General features: G+C 40.1%; 1 protein-coding gene across 3 annotated transcripts in view; it reads left to right on the forward strand.

Annotated features, from left to right (window-relative positions):
- Window positions 1–23,806, forward strand: part of DYNC2H1 (dynein cytoplasmic 2 heavy chain 1) — a 403,248-nt gene that overhangs the window by 328,501 nt on the left and 50,941 nt on the right. For all 3 annotated transcript variants that reach the window (XM_073338398.2, XM_073338416.2, XM_073338408.2), the window contains one exon: window positions 9,063–9,152. In XM_073338398.2, coding sequence (XP_073194499.1) covers window positions 9,063–9,152 — 90 coding nt within the window. The remainder of the gene's footprint in view (window positions 1–9,062; window positions 9,153–23,806) is intronic.

Raw genomic sequence — 23,806 nt, forward strand, 5'->3', positions numbered from 1 at the left:
ATACAAAGATGGTAGAATTAATGATCCTGGAATAGCATTTCCAGCTCAAATCTCATAATATCTCACAAGCCAAATCATTCATATTATCCCTTAAAAATGTATAAATCGTTTTCCACCCCCATCAACGTGCCTCAGTGGGTCACAGCTGAGGATGCCAGTTTCAGGTCAAACTGCTGAGAAATAGGGCAGATCCACTCCGAACTGGTAGTTATTCTATGATTAGATATACCAAGCCAGTAACAAAAGTAAACTTCTGTCTCATCACACTGGTTAACAAGAAGTCAAAAATGCAATCTCCTTAGGCATTCCAGGATGTATTTCACCACACAGACACTAGAGTTTCTGATGAGTGGTTATTGAAAACGAATTTTATCAAACAAAAGGTTCTTCTGATCTCAAGAGATCAGTCACATAGCCAGGTCAATGTATAACTCAGATCTTATCCAATAATCACGGTGCTGCCAATCTTTTAGTAACTAAAATCTAAAGGTTTATTTATAAGAGAAAAGAAGACAGTTAAAATGGTTAATAGATCATATACATACAATAATTGCAAAGTTCTTATCTCAGGTTTGTAGCAGTGATGTTACAGACTGTTGGCTTCTAAAGTCTCTGGTAACTTCCAAAAGCTTGGAAGGTCCTCAGTTCATAGATTTGAATGCGCCTTTTAGTTGTAAGTCCATAGTCTAGAGAATCTGAGCAGAAAAGAGGCAACTGGAGATTATTTAGGGTCTTTTATATCCTCTGCCATGTGAATGGAATTTTACTGTCCCAAACAAAGCTCACAGTCTACTTGTGGAAAGTCACAGGCACAAGATGGAGTGCACAGTCAAATGAGCAAATCACATGCCCTTACATGGCTTGCTGACTCCTAGAGGCAGCCATTGGTCACTTGCAGGCCAAGGTATCTGCAGGAACAGCCATCTTGGGCGGAATGAGTTTCTTCTATGGACCATTGTGAGAGTCAGTTGCCTTTCATGGGCCATCAATACAAAGAGGTCTGGCTTCACTGTAAATTATACTTGGTGAGTGTTACCGTAGGAACAAACACATTTGGGATACAGATCTATAGCCAATATTCATAACTTCAGCTACAGTGATGATACATGGATTTAAACAGGATAATTTTAGTTAGAAAATCATATCGCTTCTGTTGACACCTTACATTATATACTTTGTACAAATTTTGTTGCAGTTGTCTAAACAGTGACAATATTAATTATATAAATGGTCATATTTCAGTCATACAGCATCACACCCCTTTTAGTGAAACTTGCATTTACAACTAAAACATATTGGAAATAATTTTGCTAATAGGATATCCTAGGAAATATGTTTTAGTATAAAATGCTGCCTCTTCTCTATTTTTTTGCTGTTTCACAGTGGTAAATACAACAGTTCTCTGTATATATCGGCACCCTTTTCTTATGTAGTACAAATTAGTGCAACTCAAACCAAATAAGGCTTGCATTGCTGTCCATAAACAGTAAGAAATTTTTTAAATCTAGAGCAATTCTAATGCTCAGTAAAAACTTCAGCCAACTTTGTCAGGCATTTTGCATTACAATGTACAGTCCATTAATATTCAAACTATTTGGAATTATTACTTGGTTAAATGAATTCCTGTACATTGGGGGAGTCGCCGGCCCTGCTACAGCAAAAGGCAATGTATACTTTGTACAAATTAAACATTACACCCTTTCTGGGATTTGGTTTTATGATCAGAAGTATTAAACAGAACATAGCAAACTCTATTCCAGGCTTAAATACTTTAGGACCCATCTGTTCCAGACCCAAACCCCCAAGACTACTTTGGCTCATAACCTGTTGTATCTGTCTCCCCAAATGCACATATTAGAATAGCACTACCTCAGTGCCAATTGAGCATGGATTATCAGACCATGAGACATAATTTAGTCTTTGTCTTTTCCACGAGACATTTTGGGAACTTTATGATGGTAGCGGTTACTTTCTGTCTTCTTTTGGAGGTTCTGTGCTCCCACCAGTCTTCATCAACACAAATAGTCCAGGATGGATTTGGGCTAGGTTGGATGGCTTATTTAGACCAACTGACAGTTCACTTTCCTCAATGGTTTGAAGCTGTTTGGTTTGTTTATGAATTAAGGGAAGTCATTATAAAGTAAACATAAACCAATTTTAATTTAAACCAGTTCAAACACAGGGTTTGCACTGATTTAACTAAATTGATTTAGGAACTAGTATAGTTAAATAGATTCACTTTCTATACATAGACATCCCAAATTACTTTCTTTTCCTCAGTTTTTTCTGTGATATGTAGTATCTTGTTGTTTGTTTTATAAAGAGAACTGTAAAGTATAGGTGCTTAGTACATGTTCCAAAACAGATAGAGGAGAATTTTCACTCCAGAAGGTTTTTAAAATGACTCTTGAAACCTGTGCATATTAATATTAATACTGTAACAGCTGCATAAGGCCTGTTATCTGTTGGATAAATAGTGAGCATTCACAAATAGTCAACGTACCATACTAACACAGGAAAGTTACATTGGTCCCACATTCAGAATTGTAGATGTCTGACATTTAGATTTTGCCACTTTTATTTGCAAGCAGTTTGGTTTTAAAAATAGCATAAAATCATGACAGTAATAAAGAACATAGTGTAGAAAAAATTGTAAGGAAAACTAGAAACTGTTGGTTTCCCTAACTTAAGCACTGAGCTGACTAGCTGTTGATGCACTGTTTCTGCACTGGCTTAGCTAACTACCTGAGAGCCTTTCCTCACCTTTATGTTCAGTTGTGTAATTAAAGGGTATATATCTTTTAAAACTCATGAAGATTGGGTATGGGGATCTGATAGGGTGTGCTTCCCACACTGGCCCTGCAAGAGCTGACTTGGGCCAGGTGGGCCAATCAGCTAATTAAGCTGAAAATGGTGGAGCTTTAGGTTGGAGGCAGCTAATTAGAGAGAGGCTCACCTGTGAGGGACAGGCGGGGCTTCTACAAAAGACAGGAAATTGGAAACAGAAGGGACTTCCGGGAAGGAGTCTACAGTTACGCCCTGGGAAAAGGGAAGTGTGTTTGGGGGGCTTCAGAGATGAGTTGCCTAAAGTTACTCCCTGGGAGGAGGTTCGACAGAGGAGTGGGGAGGGCCAGGAGATATGGAAGAAGCTCAGGGAAAGGCAGCAAGTTGCAGGGAACGGACCTTAGCTGTTGTGTAGAAGGTCTCTGAGCTAGAACCCAGAGTAGAGGGTAGGCCCAGGTTCACTGCCAGCTGCTGTGGGAGTGGTACTGTAAAGCAGTGAAGCAGACGACTTCCTGAGAGACTGCTGGAGAGCAGGAACCTTGATACACTCCCCCGGGATGGAAAACTACAATAGTGACCTGGCCGGACGGCTGAGTCACAAAGAGGACAGCTGCAGCTCCTGAGAGCAAGAGAGGGGCTGCAGGGGAGAAACTGATGGGGCATAACCTCAGGATGGGGTGACCAAGGATGGGGTAATCTTGGCCTGACCAAGCTAATCCCCAGAATCACCAGAAGGTGGCCCATCCAGTGGTAAGGAGAGCAACCCGACACAGGGGAAAAAACAGGTTGTACATAGTTATGATGTGATGAAATCAAAGAATATGAAACCAGAAAGAACTACAAAGATTCATAACACCACAAAAAATTATGAGACAAATAAAGAAGTCAAGAAAAGAGCTGAGCTGCATTGGAACTAAGGATGGGAGGCTATGCTATGAAAACATCATCATTCTGTAAATGTGGATGGAATACATGAAGGAACTTTTTGATGATTTTGAAAAATTAGGACATATAGACATCAAAAGAGGAGAAGAAAAAGCAACACATTTTACAATATGGGAACTAGAAAGAACATTAAAAAGCATAAACTGAGGAAAAGCGGCTGGGGAGGATGGTATTGCAATTGAAATGCTAGAATGCCTTTTTAAACATACATACCAGGAGAATTTCTGGAGGACTTCAAGAGGTCAGTCTTTGTTCCTCTACCAAAGGTGGTTAATGCTAGAGAATGTGAACAACTGCAAACTATAAGCTTGATAAGCCACACACTTAGTTTTGTTGAAAATTGTTGGCACATAAATACCTCTCCATCTGGAGACAGAATTAGTAGTAGTCAGTTTGGTTTCTGTCCAGGAATAGGCAAGAGGGAGGCAATCTTTGCCCTGAGGATCTTTTGTGAGCATGGAAGAAGTGCGAAAGGAAATTTTATATGTGGAATTTGATAAATTCCAACATGACAAGATTATTCTTACTCTTGAAGAATGTAATATTAACTCTCATATAGATATACAATTAATAAAAAGCTATACTGGAGACAGAAAACCGCAATCCAAATTAACTATGAACTGTGAGTATTGCAGTTTCAGGTGCCCATCAAGGTTGCTTTTTAGTTCCACAACTATTTAACATATATGTAAAAGTTATAATGAGGGAAAGTTTAGAAGACACCAACCAGGGCATCATGTCAATGGCATATACATCAACAACATAAGATATGCTAATGACCTAGTTTGCATTGCTTCAACTAAGGAAGAACTTCAGAACTTGTGTATTACTGTAAACAGTGTCAGCAAGAAATACAGAATGAGGATCAACGTTAGGAAGAGAAGGTCTTATAATACGTGAGCACAAGGTAGGCAATGGTTGAATGATGGAATAAGTGAATAGGTTCCCGTATTTAGGGAGTCTAATAACAAGAAACAGAAGAGATGATGAAGAACAACTTCCAAAGACTTCTGTGTTGTTGAAGGTTAAAAGTGCATATTTGCACTTGATTGCTGAAGTGCTACATATGGTCAGCTCTCCTGTACGGATGTGAGAGACAGATGCTTAAAAAGGACACTTGGAGGAGACTCAGAACATTCAGGTTTTGGTGTAATAGAAGAATGTTAAAAATTAGCTGGATAACTAAAACTACAAATGAAGAAGTGCTGAGAAGGATAAATTTTAAAAGAGTACAATTACTTATGACCCTAGATAAAAGAATAACCTCTTTTTTGGACACATAGCTTGCCGATCACAAAGTGACATGTTTCCAGCACTCATGACATCAGGAAAGATCACAGGCAAACCAGGAAGAGGAAGAAAGAGTGCCAGTTATGTCAGAAATGTCATGAGGCGGACTGATATCCAAAGGAGAGTGGAAGTTTTCCAACACTGTTGCAACTTCAAAAGATGGAAGGTGATGGTTGATAATGTCCACATCAGAGATGTCATTTGAAGAAGACAACACAATTACTGCAGCTGAATACCCCAGGGCAATGTGTGATGAGTCCAGTCTGTCTCCACTTCTCATAAAAACCTTAAATCTAAAATGTATAATGTCTTACAGAGATGTAAGAATTCCTTGCTAAGTAATTTAAGAGATTATCTGAATATGACTTATAAATTGAATATGCTTTGACCTGTTAATAAAGGCAAACTCTGGAATACTTAATTGTTTACTGCTATTAGTTGCAGTAGTAGTAGTAGTTAATGTAAACAGCATTAAATATGTTGTTGACACTATACAGGCAAATAAGATACAGACAATTTTCATCTCAATTGTAAAACTCATTCTCACCAGTGTAAGTGATATCAGATTGTGACTTGTAGTCACTGCCACAAGGAGTTTCCAGTCCAGGTTGCATAAGACTTAATATGATGGAAGAAGAGAAGACACCAGACACAGGGTTGGAGATGAGTGCAAGGGGGAGCTTAACTTAAAAATCAAAATTCAAAAGTGTGTTGCTTTTTACCAGCCATTGTGGCTGCTTTAGTTACACCATTAAGAAGAATAAAGGGGCAACTTGACTAGTGAAAGAGGAGCATATTTAATAAAAAATAAGCCCAACCCAGGCTTCATGTCTCTCTAATGGGCAGAACTCTTAACAGTGGACTGGAATATTTCTGATGTCTGAGGTACTCAAATACATCACATTATAAAAGGGAGTGAAGTCACAAATTCTATTCTAAACCCAGATCACAGGTTTTGTTTTGACTCATCTCTAAAAGAATATGATACTTTTGCAAAGTAGAGTCTCTCTTTTAATACACAGAGTAGAGAATATAATACATTGATTTAGCCAGCAAATGTTTACAATTTTGTGTGCATTAAAAAATAGAAAATGTACCCTCACAATCTGTCTTTGGATATTCAAAAGACTGATTCAGATGCTGAATCTGTATGTGCTTTAAACCTTGAGTCTGAACAGAATCCATGCCTTGCCCCTACCTTGGAATCTTCTTTCTAGTACCCCCTCCTAAGAGATGAGACCTCTGCAGTCTAGTTCCTTGAACCAGTGCTGATTCCCCAAACTTCCCCAAAGTTTAAACACACTCTCTGCCAGAACTCCGTCAGTTTGGGCATTCTGAATCCACTGGTTAACTGTTCAAGGGCACATGATAGGTATAGTACATCAGTGGTTCTCAAAGCCAGTTCGCTGCTTGTTCAGGGAAAGCCCGTGGCGGGCTGGACCAGTTTGTTTGCCTGCCGCGTCCGCAGGTTCGGCCAATTGCAGCTCCCACTGGCCGCGGTTCGCCACTCCAGGCCAATGGGGGCTGCGGGAAGCAGTGCGGGGCAAGGGACATGCTGGCTGCCCTTCCTGCAGCCCCTATTGGCCTGGAGCGGCAAACCGTGGCCAGTGGGAGCTGCAATCGGCCGAACCTGCGGACGCGGCAGGTAAACAAACTGGTCCAGCCCACCACGAGTTTTCCCTGAACAAGCGGCAGACCGGCTTTGAGAACCACTGTACTACATAACACACGCAGACTCGGAAAAAAATTGCTCTTTACTTAATAGCATGAAAAATACACAAATCTATACAAAAATAATAAACCCTAAACACATTTCCCTGCCTCAGTTTCCACACCACTACAAAGCATTCTTTACACTGGGATCAGAGGCATCTGGGGCATCCTGGACCCTTCTGCTGCTGCTAACTTTGAACTGCTCTGAAACATAGAGCCTCTCTCTCTAGATCAGCATTTTTCAAACTTCGGGTCATGACCCAGTACTGGGTCACGACCCAGTACTGGATCGCAGCATGTCAGGCACTGAGTCATTTTGGTCAGGACTCCTGACGGGGACATTAAAAGTCCCATCGGCGGTGCTGCCCGGCTAAGGCAGGCTAGCGCCTACCTGTCTCGACACCACACTGTGCCCCAGAAGCGGCCTGCAGTGGGTCCGACTTCTAGGCAGGGGGGCCATGGGGCTCCACACGCTGCCCTGGCCCTGAGCACTGGTTTCCGGCCAATGGGAACTGAGCGGGGTGGGGTGCAGTTCCTGCAGGCGAGAATCCTTAGCCCCACCACCCTGCCACAGAGCAAGAGCCCCAAGCCCTGATAGGTGCGTCTGGCTCTGGAACTTCTGAAGATTATCATATGTGGCTTGGAGGGTCAGTAAGTTTGGCCACCCCTGCCATAAGTGGTATTTTTCAGAGATAAATGGCTTTGAGGCCATATCTGAAGGTGTTAACCAAAGTGGTATCAGTTATTCATTGGAACCAGACAATATACGTACCATGTTTTATTCCCAAAATCACAGTCACATAAGGATGAACAATGTCTACATACTTTGAATGGAATGTAAGCATTAACCTTTTATCTGGACAGGCTTTCTCCCCGGCTCTTTATTTTTTATGCTGATAGAATGAGAGGTCAAGCAGTTACTGCACAGACAATTTCTGGATGGATTAATTCCTGTATTACCATGGCAAACACCTCTCTGCCACAAAGACTGTTGGTTCGGTCAATGAATGCTCATGCTACGTTGGTGGCTTTTCTAAAGGATGTTTGAATACTGGATGTTTATAGGGCTGCCACTTGGTCCTCTGTGCCTTCATTCATCATTATATCATCACAACTGCTTCAAAGATTGATGCAAATTTTGGGAAGGCCATGTTTAAGTAGACACTGAGCCCCACCACCTAACGGTACTCGCTTGTGAGTCACCTGAGTGGAACATACTTGTGCAACCGCTTGAAGAAGAAATAAGACAGATAAGTAACCTCTTCAGCTGTTGTTCTTAGAGATGCTATAGTATACAGGTATTCCAGGACCCATCCCCCCTGGATCCCGTTTTGCTATGTTTCGATGTGAAGGATCTGAGGCCAGGTTAGGGCATTGCCACCTTTGTATAACCTTGGCAGGGGCCACGGCAGTGTGCAAGGCACATATGCTGCTCTGACTGGTTCTGCTGCAGAAAACTCTCTGGCTCTGGCACGCTAGACACATACATCCCTGAGTGGAATACATGTGTGCAATCACATCTCAAAGAACAATAAAACGGGCAAGTAACCATTTTTTATAACTGTCTTTCAGAAGTCATGCTTTTTAAGCAAAAGCGTCCACAGAGATAATGTTTTTTCTTTATTTTCTTTGTCTTGTTTTTGTTTGTTGGTCTATTTAAATGTTACCAAAGTCTCTAGACCCAAAGTTTTTCTGTTATTTGTATTAAGATGAAGTTTATTCAGTGAAAGTTAGCACTGTTTAGTTCACTTTGAGTGTCATCCTTTCTTATATGCTTTAATGGCCAGACTTGCAAATGTCATCAGCATGTAGTAGCTGATGCTGTTCTCAATGAGAGCTGTTGGACGCTGAGCTCTTTTGAAAATCTGGCCCTTAATCTTCAAGGGCATGATCCTTCAAGGTGCTCAGCACCTCCTGTGTGATGCCAAGTGCCCTCAACTCCCATTTAATTAAGGGGGAGCACCTTGAAGAATCAGGACCCAGACCACTTTACAGGCATTGGTTAATACTAACCTCACTCCTGTCAAGTAGGTACTGTTAATGTTTTTGTCCTTACTGTAAAAGGATAATGCTCGTGGTAGGTCACATTTATCTGTTAAACAGAGTCTCTGTATGGCCTTTGTCACCATTGTGTCTGTGCACCATGTAAGGAGTTTGCATTAGAGCTGGGAATTCATAGTTGTATGCTCAGATCGTGACACTCGCTCTCTTTTTAAACTACACTCAGTCTCCAGATAATTAAATGTAATACAAATAGTTGCATTAAAACAGTAGTAATACCTGTAGTTTTGAATTGTACTGCATAGCCAATTAATCTATTTTTATTTCAGTGTCCCCTCACATGGCAGAGTAAGTGGGAAGGCCCAGATGATCCTTTACAATACCTCAGAGGGCTTGTAGCTCGAGCACTTGCTATCCAGGTAAAGTAGAAGACTCAGTTAACTTCAGAACATTACTGCTTTTTATACCACAATATACTGTGTACTTCTCTATAGTAGGGCTTTCCAAGCTGCTGTCTGAGAGAGATTTAGAACTTGTGTGTAAATAATTAAATGTTAAAAACCATAAACATGGAGGTACAACATAAGGACCTCAAATTTTTGTCCCAGTAAACCCTGAAACTTTATTTTCGGAGTGCAGTAACATTGCTGTTCACTTTTACAGCAGTTTTAACTTGACCTGAATTTCAATCAAAGTTTTAACTCAGGATCTGTGGAAAAGGAAGGAAGATCTTTGTTTTTCTTACTGTCTTTGTAGAACTCCTGTTGTTTTTCTAAATGCCATGCTCTCTGAAATAAAACTGAACTTTTATATGTAGAAAGGATGGTCCCTTATGAGACTTCATTATAGTTGCCAGTGAAACTAGGGTATGGTTTGATATACAGTTTTACCACATTCTTGAAAAATAGTCAACTTATGTGTTTGAAGGTGGCGTTCCTATGTTAGAATGCAAATTAAAATTCCTTCATACGCTGAGAACTAGGTGAATGAGCTGCGGGAAAGGAGTCCGGGACAGGAGGATAAAAAAGTAAAATTAGACAATCATATCAAAGCATGAAATAGATTTCACAACCCAATAATATTTTTTTTTAAATGCAGTGAGTTTCTGAAGACACACTGTTTTATTCTATGGAATAGGGTGGATGATTACATCTGTTTGTCCTAGGTGTGTTCCTGAATGTATTACTTAGTTGCAAATTTGTCTTTAATTTCTGTGCTACTTGCTCTGAGAGAAACAGCAAGGAAAAATATAATTGGACAATAAATGCTATTCTTCAGTCTGTTGAATTAATGCTTGTTATGAGGTGACTTCAGAGAATTTGTTTTCTAAAGGACTGTACCATATGGTCTAGCATGTATTTGAAATGGCATATGGCTGTAGAGAAGTGCCTTCAGACTAAAATGCTAACACGAATTACTCCACTTTCATGTCTCAGGCAAAAAGCAGATATGGCTGTTGTCTGTTCAGGTAGCAGATGACTGAGATATCATTTATTTAGGAGGAGCAATGTAAAAATTAGATTAAAATCTGTAAGTCTAAGAAAATAGAAATATATGTGTGTACGCAGGTATGTATGGTTATGTATATTTATGCATATACCTGGAGAAAAGCATCTTCCCACTGTCAGTAATTATTGCCTGTCTTGTTTTGCAGTTTAGAGATATTGTATAAATCTCCGGCAGAATGTTTACTATTACTCATACTCCATAAGTTTTTTTGATACATTATTCTTGTTGTCTAGACGGTTGGTATGTTTAGGCATTGTTGCTTTTGTTCAAACACTTCATAAGGCTAGGTAGGGCATTAACAATATTGTTTATAGTTAGAGCCCCATGCTTTCTGCAAGTCTGAAGTAACATGAAATAAAATGAAAAACAATGAATAAAACAAAAGAAAAAGAAAAGCAATTAATAAAATTTAATAAAATGCACTCATCCCACAGCAGCAGCTCCTGTCCTGCAGGGCTGGACCTCACTTCTTGCTCCACGCATTGTGACCTGGCACATGGGGTCGCAGCACTGCTCAGGTTTGGCCTTGCCACTCCTCTGTGATAACAAGGGGGTGGCCAGGCCAAATTTTAGTGAGTGGCTTTGCAACATGGTACACAGGGTTGCAGAGCTGCTTAGATTTGGCCTAGCAACTCCATGATGATAGAAGGATGGCAGAATCAAATTTGAGCTGCCCTGCAACCCCATGCACCAGGTTGCAATGCCCAGAGCAGGAAGCCAGGCCAAGGCCAGAGGTATAGGACCACTGCAGGGTGAGTGTAGGGCAGGCTTGCTCGCCAACACTGTCCATCCTCGGGGCCTGCCCTCCTCATGAGGACAGGGTGGGTTTACTCTTGAGCATCCCACCCAGGGACTCCCATCTCCTGGGGACAGAACCTAGCCTCCTCCCACGGGGGATAAAACAAAATGAAATGAAATAAAAAAAAAAAATGAAAAATTATCAAGATTTTCATGGAGCTCTGTTTATGGTATCTCTGTGTATAATAGCATTGCCTAAAGCATTAATAAGCACATTGAGTTATGTTGCATACATTATAAATAACAATAAGTGAAATAATACTTATCCAAATGAAGAAACCGACACAGCATATGCTTGGGCATTCATTGATTCCAGTTGTAGCACTCTTGAAATCAATAGTAGTGTTTATATAAAGTTCATTTCCGTATACATTTATTTGTATATGTCATGTCACCTTAATAAGAATTAGCTGCTGATTCATACTTGATGTATCATATTTGATATCTTTTTGCCACCTTCTAATACTGTACTTGAATCTGCTAAGCTATTTGAGCTTCAACCTCTCTTAAATGGCGACAAAAAGTACTAAGGGTATAATTTACAGTTGTATAATTCTGTATACCTTATATTGTTATTCAAACTTATAATAAACGCTTCATAAAATTAAAGGTATAAATCCATATCTTGGCCAAATTCAAGTGAAATTTCTCCTGCAGTTTCAGTTTCTAGTTTAAACTGTATTGTGGCTGGACATTTTTGAAAAATACAGGTAGCTGGTGGAGAAAGTATTGCTTTTTGGGAGAGATTTTTCTCAAGTGGTGAACAGATTTAGAAGAATATGCCCCACTGATGTTCAGTAGGGCTTGTGCTTCTTAATCTTATGTGCTTTGGAAAATCCTACCCTTTATGCCTATATAAGTTTTCAATCAGACAGCACTTGGGTATGAAAAGCAATATCATGTATAAAAGTAAGATTGTCTGCCAGATTTTTTTAAAATGAGTCCCTAGATTTGGATGCCTACATTCACCCTTTTTGAAAAGTGCATAGCAGCAGCTGGTGCCATTGAAGTCACTAGATACATGTACATGAATATTTTTAGGACATGTAACCCCAGCAATTAAACAATCAAATAGAAAATCCTCCAAAGAAAAAGCTGCTTCAGCAAGCAGTTCTTCAAAGAGTGACAAAGCAAAGTAAATATTTCCTTTCTTGTGAGGATTTATTTTATTGAAAGTGCCTCAATAAAATGCAATTGTATATACATTCTTTAATAAAAACAAAGTCTCTTTTGAAACTCTCCCAATAATCATAATGTTAGCATTCCATAATTAATTGTAAACATATTAAGTTGACGAATACAAATTTCAAACCTATGAAAATACTTGAAGCCTTATATAATCCATTCAATAATTCAGGTTTCTTTGAAAACAAAAGTATGGCAAACATTTTCAAAGTTTAAAAGTGGAAATAGTGAAAGAACCTTTCTCCAGCTATCAAACTGAGTTCCTTAGCAGAATATTATCTCTTAAGCTTTTATAACTGTGGTCTGAATGTCTGGGGATATTTTTATACCTATTATAAAGCACATAAAATGTTCTTCCTTATGTATTTTTGGAGACAAATATTAAGGCCAAGAAAAATGAGGGTAACTCAGTTTTAAGGAGCAGTCGTAGAGTAGAAGTAGAAGTTTATTATAATATTGAGAAAACACGGATGGTTTCACTGGCTGTTGTCCCCACCTTTGTCATGTCACCATACAACCTTTCTAATACTAAGTATAGTGTTCTAGGCCAATATTTCTCTAGCTGTTTTTCTCAAACAAACCAGCACATCTCATACTTACAGGATTGCTTTCTAAGTGAAACCAGGTCACACAGTTCTAAAGAAAAGTATCACACTGATATGTTCTTAGATTTCAGTGATGACTGCAGAGAAACCAGAGAAAATTGTACTGACTCTTCTTCCTGTCCCATATCTATTAATATCCTGAACACTGATGGCATGCTTTCTATTATCCGCTTTCATTTAAGTTGTGGGTTAAATTTACCCCGATGAAATTGCATTGAATTAATCCATGATCGCAGGTGATACAGAAACCATAGTCACAAGCATTCAACACTAGTAATCAGTTGACTATTTCAAGGTTATCTTTGCAGTGAACCAGACTTGAAATGTAATTGTTATATTTAAATGACAGCTAAGAATCCTGTGATGTTGCACTCCATATGATTTTATAAAAATATGCTAATGAGTGTGAATATAATGTAACTGGAATATGCTTAATGCAAAAGGTCTCTTATAAGGTATCATTTCAAGGCTTATAATCTACTGAGGGTGGTCATCCAATTTGTATAAATGTATCATTCTTGTATCTGAAACTAGAAAAATAGAAGTATAACTCTGAGGACCTATTGTAATTATGCAAAGTGTGGGCCATTAATGGTGGTTTGGAATCTTGATGGCTCCCATTAACCAGGACAATTGACTATAGATGGCTCTGTTTACTTGTAAGCCTTCCTGTGAGTCAGGCTGGGAAGAATGAAGGCTTGGGGGTCTCACAGGACATGTGACCATGTCACCTGGTACTGGAATCCATATTAAATCTGGGGCTTTTCCATTTAGAAGTGTGGGGGGGGGGAGCCAGAGAGACAAAAGATTCCCGCCTTGTGCCTAAGCTGTACAAGGGAGTGGAACACAACAAAGGAGGCGGAAGTCATGAGAAATCCCCTAGCTACCACCTGAGCTGAAACAAGGACTGTACTAGAGGAAAGGATTGGGCCCAGACTAGCAAGGAGTCTAGTCTGTGAAAGAAGCTTATTGGAACATCTCTGAGGGTGAGATTTATCTGCATATAGTTTCCTACTGTATTAGGCTTAGACTTGCATGTTTTTGTTTTATTTTGCTTGACAATTTACTTTGTTCTGTCTGTTATTACTTGGAACCACTTAAATCCTGCTTTTTATATTTAATAAAATCACTTTTTGCTTATTAATTGACCCAAAGCAAGTAATTAATACCTGGGGGAGCAAACAGCTGTGCATATCTCTCTATCAATGTTATAGGGGGTGAACAATTTATGAGTTTACCCTATATAAGCTTTATACAGAGTAAAACACATTTTTATTTGGTGTTTAGACCACATTGGGAACTGGGTATCTGGGTGCTGGAGACAGGAGCACTTCTTAAGTCGTTTTCAGTTAAGTCTGCAGTTTTGGGGGGATGTGGTTCAGACCCTGGGTCTGTGTTGGAGCAGACTGGCATGTCTGGCTCAACAAGGCAGGGTTCTGAAGTCCCAAGCTGCCAGGGAAAATGGGCTCAGAGGTCTCATCACATCATGTAGCAGTCCCAAGGGGGTCTCTGTGACCCATCCTGTCACAAATCCCCTTAGAGGAGGGCATAGAGAGAAATACCTTGGAATCTTCCTTTTCTTGGACATGATTAAAAAAGTGTGTGTAGGGAGATTTTATATATATTATATATATAATCCTACAAATGTAGGAGTGGAAGAGACCTTGATAGGTCATTTAGCACTGAGGCAGGACTAAGTTCTAGACCATCCCTGACAGATACTTTGTTTAACTTGTTCTTAAAAGCCTCCAGTGATGGAGATTCCACATTCTCTCTAGGTAATAACTTGCAGTGATTAACTACCCTGACAGTTAGCAAGTTTTTCCTAATGTCTAACTTAAATCTCCTTGGCTGCAATTTAATCTCATTACTTCTTGTCCTGTCCATAGTGTTTAAGAAGAACAATTTATCACTCTCCTCTTGGTAACAACTTTTCACATACATGAAGACTGTTATCATGTCCCCCATCAGTCTTCTCTTCTCCAGACTAAACAACCCCTTTTTTTTCAAATCTTTCCTCCAAAGTCTTGTTTTCTAGACCTTTAATCATTTTTGTTGCTCTCCTCTAGACTTTCTTCATTTTGATCACATCTTTCTTGAAGTGTGTGCCCAGTTCTGGACACAATAGTCCAGTTGAGGCCTTATCAGTGCTGAGTAGAGTGGAAAAATTGCTTCTCATGTCTTGCTTACAATACTCCTGCTAATACATGATGTTTGCTTTTTTGCAACAGTGTTACACTGTTGACTCATATGTAGTTTGTGATCCACTATAACCCCCAGATCCTTTTCTGCACTACTCTTTCCTAGATAGTCATTTCTCATTTTGTACTTGTGCAGTTGATTGCATTTGTCTTTGAGTTTCATCCTATTTATTTCAGATCATTTATCCAGCTTTGATTTATCAAAGATCATTTTGAATTCTAATTCTGTTCTTCAAAGTGCTTGTATCCCCTCCCAGCTTGGTATCATCCGTAAACTTTATAAGTATACTCTCTATTTCCATTATCCAAGTTATTTATGAAGATAGTGAATAGAACCGTACCCAGAATAAATCCCTGCAAGACCTCTCTCAACATGCCCTTCCAGATTTACTGTGTAGTATTCATAACTACTCTCTGAGTACAGTTTTCCAACCAGTTGTGCACCACCTTATAATAGATTAATCTAAGGTATGTTTCTCTGGTTTATTTATGAGAAAGACATGTGATACCGTATCAAAAGCCTTACCAAAGTCACATCTACTGCTTTTCCCCATCCACAAGACTTGTTACCTTGTCAGAGAAAGTTGGTTTGACATGATCCGTTCTTGACAAATCCCAGTTGACTGTTACTTATCACCTTGTTATCTTCTAGATGCTTACAAATTGATTGTTTGATCATTTGCTTCATTTCCGGATACTTACATTAAGCTGACTGGTCTGTAATTCCCCAGGTTGTCCTTATTCCCCTTTTTATTAGGGCTGTCAATTAATCATGGTTAATGCGTGTAATTAACTCAAAAGAAATTAATGCGCTTTTTTTTAACAAGCGTTAATTGCACACTTCTGGAGAAAACTCGGCGGGCGGGGAGGGAAACATGGCTGGTCTTAGGATTAGGTGAGAGGGGCCACCGTCCAGGGTGCTGTGTGCAGGGGGGCATTGCTGCATTCCTCCGGGGCAGGAATGCCCCTTCTCCTGCCTCCCTGCACCACTGCTGCTCCCTCCTTCTCCCACCCCCCTGGAGTCGCCACTGGCTAAGCTGCTCTGTACCCATGCAGAGCAGGGGCAGAGGGGCTGATGTCCCCCTCCCCCTGCCCGTGTACCCAGTCGCCGCAGAGCTGGGGTCAGGGAACAGAGGCAGCCTGTATGCTGCTGTTGCCACCTCAGAAATGAGTGCTACCACCGGCAGCTGCTGCTGGCTGAAAATGCTTTCCGCTTCCTGAGTGCTCTGCTTAAAGAGACAGCACTCCCCCCAACACACACACACACTTCCCCCCCCAACAAACACACACCAAACCAAAATATGAAATGGTGCCCATGGTGAACCAAGAGTGGCCAAAGGGATGTGGATGGCTGTGGGCTCCGGCAAGATGCAGCCCCATGGAGCCTGAAGCCTGCCTTGAGCCGCAAGCTGACTGCTAGGCACCACAACCCACAGCAGCAGCACAGAAGTAATTAACATCCAAAAATATTTAAATAAATGGTATTCTATTATTCTTTAATAGTGCAATTAAAACTGCGAATAATCACAACTATTTTTTTAATCTTGCAGTTAATTGTGATTCATTTTTTTAACCATTTGACTGTCCTACTTTTTATAAATAAGTACTGAATTTGCCCTTTTCCATTCCCTGGGATCTCTGCCATCCTCTACAAGTTCTCAAAGACAATTGCTAATTCCTTAAGCATTCCAGGATGTATTTCATCAGGCCCTCCCAACCTGAAGACAGATATCTAACTTGTGTGAGGCTTTGTCTACGCTAACACTTCTGTCGGCAAAACTTTTGTCAGTCACAGGTGTGAATAAAATACCACCCTGACCTAAGTTCCCTGTAAGCTCCATGGCCCGCTGTGCAGCTGCTCAGGGAACCCCCCAAGCCAACCTGCCGTGGCTGGGGGAAGGGCATGCCATAGGCATCAACTTCCCCTCTAGCCGGTGGGTGCAGTCTTTATCATTAATATAACTCCCAGGCAAAATTATTCATATATATCAGGGATCACAGGGGGAGGAGGCAATTCCAAGAAGGTTCCTAATACCAACCTTCCAACAGTGTCTGGCTTAGTTTTCTGACAACAGTATCTAATTATTGTTCTCATAAATACATGTGAAAAAGAATGTGAGATATTTTTATATCATAGTTAATTATAAGAGATCAAACAGTGTAATAACCATCTTAATTACTGGTAAATTAGAGAGTCTGTCAGAACAGGTATACTCCAAATGTATACTATTACAATGCATGTCACTTTTTGCTTATTTGATCCTATCTGCTGATGTATTTTTCTAGGTTTTTTTGCCCAAATAATGTTAATGTTTCCATTAATGCTTTGTTTTACATTTCATCCTGTCAGTCTTCCATTATAGAAGCTTAAGACTTCCACTTTCTCAATTTAACATGGTTGCTATTGTCACTGCAACAGAAATCCATGTTACGTTATTGTTTGGCAGATTCAGATCCTTATGACTAACTGGCACAGTTCTGGTGAGGGCTGTATGATCGTTCCCAGGACAAAAGAGAAGACCTGGCATTGTTTATTCTAATAGGAACATAATTTATGGCTTGTATACAATATGTTTGCTGTCAAACTGGGATAACATATCAAGTGGGGTTCCACAGGGATCTGTCCTGAATCCAGTATGAGTCAATATTTTCATTAACGGCTTGGATGATGGAGTGGAGAGTAAGCTTATAAGATTTGCAGATGACATCAAGCTGAGAGGGGTTGCAAGCACGTTGGAGGACAGGATTAAAATTCAAGATGATCTTGATAAATTGGAGAATTGGTCTGAAATCAGTAAGATTAAATTCAGTAAAGACAAGGGCAAAATACTACCCTGAGAAAGGAAAAGTGAAATACACAAATGCAAAATGGAGAATAACTGGCTAGATGGTAATTCCACTGAAAAAGATCTGAGGGTTATAGTGGATCATAGATTAAAGATGAATGAATAGTATGATGCAGTTGGGGAAAAAGGCAAATGTCATTCTGGAATGTATTAACAGGAGTCTTATATGTAAGACACAGGAGGTAATTCTTCCGCTCTGCTCTGCTCTGATGAGGCATCAGATGGAATAAGTTTTGGGCACCACACTTTAAGAAAGATGTGAACAAACTGGACAGAGTCTGTGGGAGAGGAACCAAAAATAAGTTTAGAAAACATGACATGTGGGAAAAGGTTGAAAGAAATGGGTATGTTAGTCTAGAGACGAGTAGGCCAAGGGGAGACATCTTAACAGTCTTCAGCTATGTAAAATCTTGTTATAAAGAGGACAGTGATCAAATCCACTAAGGGTAGGACAAGAAGTCGTTGGCTTAGTTTGCAGCCAGGAAGATTTAGGTTAGGTATTAGGAAAATCTTGCTAACTATAAGGATAGTTAAGCATTGGAACAGGTTACCTAGGGAGGCTGTGGAAACCAGTCATTGGAGGTTTTTAAGACCAGATTAGAGAATACTCGTCAGAGATAGTCTACGTATACTTAATCCTGCTTGAGCACCAGGAGGATGGACTAGATGACATCTTGAGGTCCCTTCCATTTTTACATTTCTATTATTCTAATATGGTATCTGTTAACATTTGCTACGTTTCATTCAGTTAACCTGAAAGAGTCACCCTGGGATCAGTTATTACAAATTTAGAAATTCATTTTGGTAAAATCTTAGAACTAGAAGTATCCTGGATATTTTGCTAAACATTTGTCCAATATTATTTGTGATATTCATCTTGAGTTCTTGTTCCTGTTTCAAATCTTAGGTCTAGAGACTTGAGCCATCTTTATGTTCCCTCCTAGATTGACTTAATTTGCCAATTTTTTAAAATTCATACTCTCTTAGAATTAGAGAATAATTTACTGTGGGTCATTGCTTCCTTACTTCATATTAATAATTTCTGATTGTTGCTTGGAGAACTGGGTGCACTTTTCTATTTAACCTGACTACTATCTTCATTGTACAGGAACCCAATTTTCACCATATGCTCGAATGTGCTCCAGCACATCAGTAATATTATTACTTCCAGTAAAGGTAATTGTTTACATCTCATATATGGAACCACTTTTCACAATCCACATTAAATTTCAGACCATTTTGAAAGATAGTTATTTTATTCTTGATATTTCTAGAAGAAACTGAGAAACAGATTTTAGACATAGCTAATGAAAGAATAGACAGATGTGATACAGCTAAGTGCAGGTACATAGTTATAGAGACATATTAATGGACACACACGTGTATATATATATATATATTTTTAAATGGGCAGGGGAGAGAAAAGAGAGAGACAATTCTGATGAGAGCAATGTATAAGAGAATAGCAAATTGTCCTTTGCTTTGAAACAGAGAAAATATATTCATATTCTCTAATCTTATTCATAATCTCTAATTCTAAAAGGCTATGTGAAAGAGGACCTGGGGTCTGACAATAACTTATATTTCATGGAAAAAGAAAATTGATTAGAGGACATTTAAAAGAGATAAATCCATGCTATTCTTTGATCAGCTAAAATAGAAACTGGATATATCCATTTTACCAGGGGAGGTGGTGGCCTCACCGTCGCTTGAAGTCTTTAAAATGAGATTATATGTCTTATTAAAAGATATCTTTAATGCAGCTTCTGGAAGAAATTCTACGAGTGAGGTGGGGGAAGTGCTGGATGGATCATAATAGTCCCTTCTGTACTTGGAATCTGTGGGCAGACACAGACCTCTTATCCTCAGCTCTCAAAGAGGAGTACAGCAGAGAGCCAAACTACCTGAGGTTACCTGTGAGCACAAAGTGGTAGGATAGGTGGCTGGAGAATCTGGGTAGGACAGAGAAACTGGTGCTGCTCTTTATTTCTGTAAATTTAGTTTCTTTTTCTTCAATACATTGAAAACTGGGACTAGAGGCTGGGCCCCAGACAGAATCCCCACCCTGCTGAGAATATGAACTCCTTAAGGAGAAGGTGGGCCAATGCAGGAAGTAGCCCAGGGAAGAACCAAGTGATTTAACCACACAGATCTTAACCACTTTCTACAAGGATCCCTGGGCTGAGGGAAAGAGGGAAAGACTGGATTCCCCTATAGCCTCATCTGGTAGACGAGCAGCAAGACCCAAGATGCAAAGTGCCAGAAGGTTTATTGGGCTTGCATTGGGGCCATCGACCTGGGGTAAGGTCCTGGAACTACTAGATGAAAATCCTGGATTCCCTCAAAAGGGATGAGCCCAAAGTTGACCTGTCCAGAGGGCCAAGTCAGAAGGTAGGTTGGCAGGATTAGAGAGAATGAAACCTTGCAATATCATTCCTGGCCATAAAGCGGCACACTAACTGGTGAGTCACTTTGTCACAGGAAGATTTGTCTGGACATCATAGTGTGGCTGTCAGACTGAACAGGAAATGTTCACAGACTGACTTGATTTCTAGAGACATACAATTTCTTTCTTTCTTTTTTGTAATAAAGCTAAGGGTGCTTACGTTATTGGGCTTTGCAAGTTATTCAGAAGAGGTTTGTTATGCAAACCATTTATTTTGATTCACTAACATTTTCTCTCTAATTTAACTTATTTTAACTACCTAATTCATCATTTGTCTTTTTAAAGCCAAGATTTATGTTTGACTACTATAGTATTGGATAACTTCACACAGACTTCCCCAAATGAGATGAGAATTCCTCATCTTCTAGAGAAAGATGCTGAAGGTAAGGAGATTGTGGAGCCTAGTGTCACACTCATGGTCTCGGTCAGATGGGCATGGGCAGAGATGTATCCTACTAAACAGTATTGGAAAGGGCTGCAGTGGGTGAACACAAGGGAAAATCTGAAGACCCTACATGAGGAGGGAAGAATGTATGTGAAAGGGAACAATGCAAGGAAAACTAAACTTCCTTGAGCAGTTACTGTGCTGTAGGGAGAAAAATTGGAAAATGCAGATTAGATAATATCTATCTGAATATCTATTTTGAACTGGTCTTCAGGTGCATGGCGGAAAAACTGAAGTTAAAGGAAAATGGTGGAGTAGGTTTAAATTGTGGTTTTAGTTAGTTTCTATTGTGAGAGGGGAGGCAGGTCTGAGGGAATATGTGAAATACCTCAATTTAATATCCTTTCATAACCCTAATTTAATAACCTTTCATAATCTTAAAATAGCTATATTAAAAGGAAATGTTTGTTATTTTTAGAAAGAGAAAATATGTCTACCTTTAATATCAGAATAAGTTTTATTAGCAGAGGATACAATGTGAAAATTTCAGTTCCACAAAGCAGTACTCTATGTACAGACATAACTTGTGTCTTGAAACTAGACAGGCTTGGTCCTTATCATTAGTCACAGTTATCGAAGGGACTTTACATTTAAAATAAAGATAATATGCAACTTTGTTTTGGGCAGAAGTAGTAGACTACCTGCTTTTTCCAGTAAATGTATCAAAAAAGTTTCCATTTCAGTATATCGCCATGGTCTATCACTGGCTAAAGAGCTAGATTGTTATGTCAAAGCTGCGGTCAGGGTGTCAGGAGATCAGAGTAGATGATCCCAGTGGTCTCTTCTGTTTTTATAATCTGTCAGTCTGTTTAATTATTTATTTTTGGCAGATACTACCTCTCATTATATGTGCTTGTGATGTGTAACGACTGTTGGGAATGCAAAAATGCTTAATTGTACACAGAAGAGAGACAAACTTGTTTACATTTTTCCTAGAGTTTAGGCCAGAACTTTAATGCAGAGATCCAACTACAACATCACCCAGTAAAGTCTGTAGACATGAACATATGCCACAGTTCTTTGAGCAATTGTCCCCATGTGTATTCTACGCATGGATACCTATGCGCACTATGCATCTTAGTCTGTAAATTTTTAAACAGGGTCTGTTGGTCCACACACATGCAGTTGTCCTCCTCATGCTCTGAACCAAGGCTGTAAAGGGCAATGTAGACTAGTGTCTCTCCAGTTATTTCTTACCACTGCATGGCCTGAGTCAGAATTCTATGTCCACTTCAATCTTTCTCTACTTTAATACCTGCAAATATATATTGTAAATAGTTTGTAGAGTGTAGACTTAGTGTTTTTATAGTCAGCATAATTAGCATAGTTCTCTCTCCCTTGAGGGGCTTCTGCTCATGGAGAGAGACTATGCCAGGAGTCCTGGGGTTTAAGAACTGTGTCTCCTGCCCCGTTGTTTCTCCATCAGCAGCGAACACCAGCGCTGCCTTTTTTTGCTTTGGGGAGCCTCATGTTGCCACCAAGTGCTGTATCTGCTGCTCCTTCCCTCTGAACACACAAGGGATGAGAGATCTGTCTGCAGAAGCACCTCATGGAGCAGGCCAGGAGGCTCCATTTGGATACAGGTCAGGGAGAGCTCCCCTCTACAGCAGCCTCAGACTGCAAGCAGTACCCCTCCGAGCACGAACTCTAGAATAAAACACTTAAACCATCTCCCTCCTAGCCCAACAACCACAGGCAGTACCAGGAGCTGTTACAAAGAGTAGCAGTCAAGTTCCACATGCCTCTTAAGAAGGTCCGGGGCACACAATGTGGTCTATTATACATCCTTCAACCCTCTGGTTCTTCTAGGGCGGCCCTTCCAGTTGACCAGGCCATTTTGGAGCCCATCAAATCTGTGTGAGATACCACTGCCTCCTGTGATCCTACCCTGAAGAGGGCTTCAAAATGATATTTCATGCCAGTTAAAAAGTTAGAGTTCTTATTTACTCATCCAGCGCCCAACTCCTTAGAAGTGCAAGTGGCTACAAAAAGGTCCAGGACACAGCACCCCAAGACTATCTCAACTGATAAAAGCAGTAAACACCCTGACCTCTTGGGAAGGAAAATATTTGCATCAGCTAGTCTCCAATTCAGAGTTGCTAATTACCAGGTGCTGTTAGCAAAATAATATTTCCTGATTAATTTAAAATTTCTAGACATTAAGGACAAACTTCCTTAGGCAGAGAGGACCCAGATCCAAGTTCTCACAGAGGAAGGCAGGCTGATGGCTAAGAAATCACTCCAAGTGGCAGTAGAGACAGCTGACACTGCCTCTAGCGCCATCTTCAAAGCTAAAGTCATGAGGCATGATTCGTGTCTGAAATCTTTGGAGTTCTCCACCAGAGCATCAGAATACCATCGAGGAACTTCTCTTTGAGTCTAATGGCTTTATCCGCTCTCTGGGCATTTACACTCCAGTCCTGAAGAGGAAACACCATGAGCAAACCTACAGGCCCAGACCTCCATGCAAACAACAAAGGGTTCAAAGACCCTCCAACTCTTCCTCCACCTCTACAACTGCCATCCAGCCCCACCTATCATCCAAAGGGTTCTTCTGATGGCGTGCTCAAGGACCACATTCTGAAAATGTCATGCCTTATTGGCCCCCGAACCTTTGATGGCTGCCTTTTCCACTTTGCTCATAACTGGGGGGCAGTGACAGACAAGTGGGTACTAGATATCATCCACTTTGGCTACACATTCAAATTTATTTCACCTTTCCATCAGAGAGCCTTTCCTGGACCCATCTCAATGGGTAAATTCTCTTCTCCAGAAAAGGTGTGTAGAACTGGTGCCACCTGAGCATCAAGGGAAGGAATTATACTCCCTGTATTTCTTGGTTCCCAGAAAGAACGGGGGATGGGAACTGGTCCTCAGTCTATGCCAACCAAATGTATTCACCTGAAAATTAAAATTCCATGTGGTCACAATGGCATCAGTAATCCCTTCTATAGAAGAGGGCACATGGTTCACAGCTCTTGATGTGAACAATGCTTACTTTCACATAGACATTCATCCATCCCAAAGAAGGTTTCTCA

This window comes from Lepidochelys kempii, chromosome 1, assembly GCF_965140285.1.
Source record: "Lepidochelys kempii isolate rLepKem1 chromosome 1, rLepKem1.hap1, whole genome shotgun sequence".
Taxonomy (NCBI): Eukaryota; Metazoa; Chordata; order Testudines; family Cheloniidae; genus Lepidochelys; species Lepidochelys kempii.